The sequence below is a fragment of the Aplysia californica genome, unplaced genomic scaffold (genome assembly GCF_000002075.1).
Source record: "Aplysia californica isolate F4 #8 unplaced genomic scaffold, AplCal3.0 scaffold01221, whole genome shotgun sequence".
NCBI classification, from domain to species: Eukaryota; Metazoa; Mollusca; class Gastropoda; order Aplysiida; family Aplysiidae; genus Aplysia; species Aplysia californica.
In genome coordinates this window covers 15,060-20,310 of record NW_004798491.1, presented here as the reverse complement: position 1 = coordinate 20,310, position 5,251 = coordinate 15,060, and the positions used below count along the sequence as shown (strand labels likewise).

At 40.6% G+C, this 5,251-nt stretch overlaps 1 protein-coding gene across 1 annotated transcript in view; it reads right to left on the bottom strand.

The window, feature by feature from the left end:
- LOC101854686 (putative uncharacterized protein DDB_G0277255) overlaps window positions 1-5,251 on the bottom strand; it is a 16,222-nt gene that overhangs the window by 3,267 nt on the left and 7,704 nt on the right. The window contains exons 2-4 of the mRNA XM_035973430.1: window positions 3,924-4,001; window positions 3,478-3,551; window positions 1,009-1,246 (exon numbers count right to left, since the gene is read on the bottom strand). Of these exons, the coding sequence (XP_035829323.1) occupies window positions 1,009-1,246; window positions 3,478-3,551; window positions 3,924-4,001 (390 nt within the window). The remainder of the gene's footprint in view (window positions 1-1,008; window positions 1,247-3,477; window positions 3,552-3,923; window positions 4,002-5,251) is intronic.

Below are 5,251 nucleotides of genomic sequence, written 5' to 3'. Positions count from 1 at the left end.
TAATAATAATAGATAGTATAATTTGTATAGCGCTAATCCCCGTACAACAGCTCAACAGCTCAACACTCACTCGTAGACTATTACCCCAGAAGACCTGAGAGCTTTCTGAAACAACATCAACTTCCTGGGAAACATACAGTGCAAGTGGCCTTTTACAGGCTCTAAAACAGTAACATACTGACAAGAAATTTCACTGTCTGTGACTCAACGTCGCGGCTCGAACCCCCAAACCCACAACCTCACAATTACCAGTCCGGTAGCCTACCAGCCTAACCACTAGGCCACCGACGCTCTAGGTTAACTTCGATGACAAAGCAGTTGGTTCTAAGCCAGGAAACTGCCTGTACCTGTGGCGTGGTGGTTAGACGCTTTTCCGTGGGTGCAGGGAAATCCTGTTCGATTCCCGTGTGAGGGAGAATATTTTTCGAGTAAGACGTGATTCGATTCATTACATTCCGTCGAATCGGCCCATACACAATCAAACTACCACACGACAAAATCTTTTCAAAATATTATATAACCGTCCTCACTACACTAGTTCTAAAAAATCAGACATTAGTTGACTCTTCACAACCATTACCCCAACCAAACATGTTTGAGAAACGACCAAGACCCCCCTCATTTCCCCTCCCCCTTCATCCACCATTACATATTTGTTTGATTTAGTCGAATCGGCCAAGATCCAGTCGAACTGGCACACAACAATTTATTTATTAAAAAAACGTCCCACCGTCCACATTATGTTAATTTTACAAAATCGGACTTTACGTGTGGATGGTTGACAGGTGCTCTGGTGTGATTTGCTCCTTCTTTCCTATCAAACATCTATCATCCTTCTCTCCCCTCCTTCTATTTTCTGATTGTTACTCTCTTGTAATACCTCTAATCCTCGGAACTTATATGACCTTATTTTGTTGCAAGTGCCATAAGTAATACATGTACTCTTACTCCAACTAAAATGTATATTATTATAAACTGGACATTAAGCGACTCTCTACAAAGCATTACCCCAAGCGTGTTTGAGAAATTTGAGCCCCAGACGCTCCGAGATCTCGTCCGTGCTCATCGTGTTGGGCAGATCCATCTTGTTGGCCAGGAAGAGAAAAACAGCACTCGTCAACTCCTCGGCATTGATGGCCGGCTTGATGACGTCATAGTTCAGCTCGTCCAATCGCTCGGGGTCGTGGCTGTCGATGACGAAGACCACAGCGTCCGCCCCTTTGTAGTAGTGCCGGAACAGCGGTCGCTGTGGACAACACAAGGAGAACGTAATGAACATTTGTTTTTTTTTTTAACCTACCTGTATTACCTGTCCTGGGCAACAACGTCATTGCACACCGGACAGGTCCATAAGTGCTCAGTTCCCCCCAGCACCAAAGCCCACAAGGTATCCATACATACTGATTGTTCCGGTGGCTGTCTGATGATGGCGACGTCTTTCCTTTCCAGATAATCGTTCCTTTTTTTTCCTTCTCCCCTCTCTATCCCCATTTCCCGCATCCTAATGATTGCGTGGTGTTCTGCTGTCTCCCTGTCTTCCTCATCCCGCAACTTTTTCTCCAGGGTCTTCAACACTTCTCCTTTGTCAAATTTTACTTCACCATCAACCACGGCACTGTCTGCCAGCCTATCAGCCTCCTCGTTGCCTGTCACTCCAGAGTGAAAAAAACAACTCACTCAGGAGTCGTTTTTTTAAATATATTTAAGTCTACATTTACAATGGTCTTATCAAAATTTTCAGGAAAAACAACATATGGGAGAGAAACGAACAAGTTCACCAATTCAAGTATCTAGCTAGGGGCAACAATCACAGATGATGGAAGAAGTGAAAAAGAATTAAACATAAGAACAGCAGCAGCGGCAACATCAAGATTTAGCCACACGTACACATCATTTAAATCCATGCAAATATCTCTCACTTTAAGAAAATACAAATGCTGGAATGCTACATCTTCCCCATATTCCTATATAGCGCAGAGACCTGGACTTTGACAAGGAAAGGAGAAAACAAAATAAATGCGTTTGAAATGTGGTGCTACCGTAGAATGGCCAAAATAAAGTTGGAAAACAAAAAAGGACAAACAATGAGGCTTGTCAGATTGTACACACAAGACAAACCCTGCTTAACCAAGTTACATGTAGTTAAAGCGTCGATTTCTTTTTTTTTTTTTTTTTTCACCGAGGTGTACGTAATAAAAGGTTGTTTTTTGCGTGAACATGATTTAGAGTCTGTGTATAAATAAATGTGTACTTAGAGAGTTAAGTCTCGAATTCTCAACCATAATAATGATTGTCGATTCGAATCACGCCAGAGGTCTAATTTTGTGTTCTTGGGAAAGGTATTTTACATGAATTTTCCTCACTTCAGCCAATTAGGAATGAATATCTGGCTTAAAAAAAATATTAAGATAAATGCAGGTGTAGTTTCCTCCTTAGATACAAGTTTGATAATTTAAGAGGTGGGCTTTCGACCCTACGACCCTATCTGTCAGGGCCAACTCGAGCTGAGGTGGAAACAATATCGTTGCAGAAAGACCGAGTTCCTTGATAACAATTGTGAGGCATTATGGTGAAATCAGGTGTTTGTCAAAATAATTAAACCGAGGAAAAAGGCACGTTTGCTCCAGTTTGACAATTTTAACGAATTTTTGTTTTTTGGATCAACTCCTTTTTCGTCCATCTAAAAACACCCCCCCCCCTACCCATGTGTGAATGTTACTGGAAAAACGTTGATAAATAGCACAAAATAAGTAAATTTTCAGTTTTCAAGGACTCTCAAGTTATAGATGGTACCAAACTTTGGCGCCATTTTCTCGCTAATTTTATCTCTGAATCTCTGAAACCATGCTACCCAATCTCCTTCAATTGCAAATATTTAGACTTCTACTCAACATAAATGGATGTTCTTTCATAGAAAGCAAGGCAAATGAATACGATTTCTGATGATACCAGTACCTCACTCCACATGCCCAAAAATTGACGAGCACCTGATTCCACCACGTCAGGACACAACTTCTCCCCACTCGGGAATCTGACTTGGGTCACCTGCGTGCAACAGCACATCGCCCAACCTCCACACTACAGACGTCGCGGTGTATCCGGCTTTAGGAAACGAAAGATCTTATCAAGATTTTGTTAATGAGTTTGCATGTGCAACCCGCAGCTTGCACCCTATGCTTCCCAGGAAGCCGAGAGTATATTTTCTTCCGAGTCGTGTTTTTGGGTCTGCTGGTGTATTAACAGTTGTAAAGCGCAGAGAACATAGTACCTAGATATAAACGCAGTTATTTTAAAAGACTTAATTTTTTAATGAAAGCCTTTCAAACTGTTACTGCGATAAAAATTATTTCTTGTGTTTCTAGACCAAGACAAATTTGTCAAAAGAGTTAAAAATAAAATATAAAGTACACTCAAGAAAAAGGACATATTGAACAAAAATAATTAAACTAACCAAAGCATGTTCATGAGCAAACTCACAATTTTATCACGGCTCCCGATGTCCCAGGCCGTGAGATGCAAATCCTTGTACTGGATGCTCTCCACATTGAAGCCTGTCGTAAAAAGACACGATTATACTGGTAATTATCATCATCATCATCATCATCATCATCATCATCATCATCATCATCATCATCATCATCATATGATCATTATTATGACGATCATTACTACTACTACTACTACTACTACTACTACTACTACTACTACTACTACCACCACCACTACTACTACTACTACTACTACTACTACTACTACTACTACTACTACTATTACTACTACTACTACTACTGCTACTGCTACTACTACTACTACTACTACTACTACTACTACTACTACTACTACTACTACTACTACTACTACTACTACTACTACTACTACTTCTAAACAAAGGATCATACCACCACCACCATACTGTCACTCACCAATTGTAGGTATGGTTGTCACCAAATCATCCAGCTTTAGCCGGTACAGAATAGTTGTCTTACCGGCTGAGTCCAGACCTGCAGGAAAAAAAAGAACAAAAACATTTTTGTTAATATTTTATTTTTAGTTTTAGTTTTAGTAGAGGTTTTACGGCGCTCGCAACTGCATACGGTCATTATGAGCGCCAGAAGAAAAGCCGTTACAAAAGAGTAACAAACATAAAAAAGAAGAAGGGGAGATAATGACGATAGAAGTTTGATAGGAAAGAAGAAGCAAACCACATCAGAGCACTCGCCTACCACCCATAAACATTTTTCTAGTAATGTTTTTCGGCGCTCGCGACTGCATAGGGCCATTTGAGCACCAAGGGGTGGATGTCAACAGAGAAGTCCAAACGGGGAATCAGGCTTACCCCGCTCCCCTCTCTAGCCTCAACAGCACAAAGTCTGCTTCGACTATCAAGGCACCCCGGAAATAGCAGTTCACAAGAGGGTGACAAACATATTAGAAAAGTAGAGGAAAATGACGATAGTTAGGATGAACAAAGAAAAAGCAGCAGTTCCCCCAATGTTGGTCCCTGCACAGTACGAGTATGATATTGATAAATCGGCCCATTTTACAATTCCACCTTGCATAAGAAAATGTTAATAACTGATTATAACGTGTGTGATTTAAAGTGTCAGAATAATAAGCTACGTTTTGCTAAAAATAGTGTTCCTTGTAAAATGTCACATGTCAAGGGAGCCATGACAGTATATTATAACATTTGAAGAAAATGTCAAGATTGTTTTCATTCACATTTATGACTTTTACATCTTTTCCCCAACTGGGTAGCGTATTCTTGGTATAGTCCAGCTGTTTGTTAAAATGTTTTTGTTTTGCTGTTTGTTTGTTTTAGATTTTTGTATAATTCATGAAACAACCTAAGTGTGATTTACACCCTTTATTTTTCTGACTCCTTTAATTGTTTAGGTTTTCTGTGACACCACTCATAGATTGGCGCTCATATGACCTTATGCAGTTGCGACCGCTGTAAAACCTCTACTATAACAAACAAATCACTAACAGGGTTTATGAGAATCTGAGATCAAGAACTTGCTGACCGGTAATTTAAGAGAGATGAAACCATTAAACGATGAATCCGAGGTGCCGCCTTCTTAATCACTACAGCGTTGTAAATAGCGATTCGGCTAATATGCAATTTCGCAATTTGGGGAGGGGGGTCTCTTCATTTCTATCCTCCCTCTCCCCATCCCACACACCCTCTCTCCCTTTCTCTCTCTCCATCTCTCTCTCTCTCTCGCCCTCTCTCTCTCTCTCTCTCTCT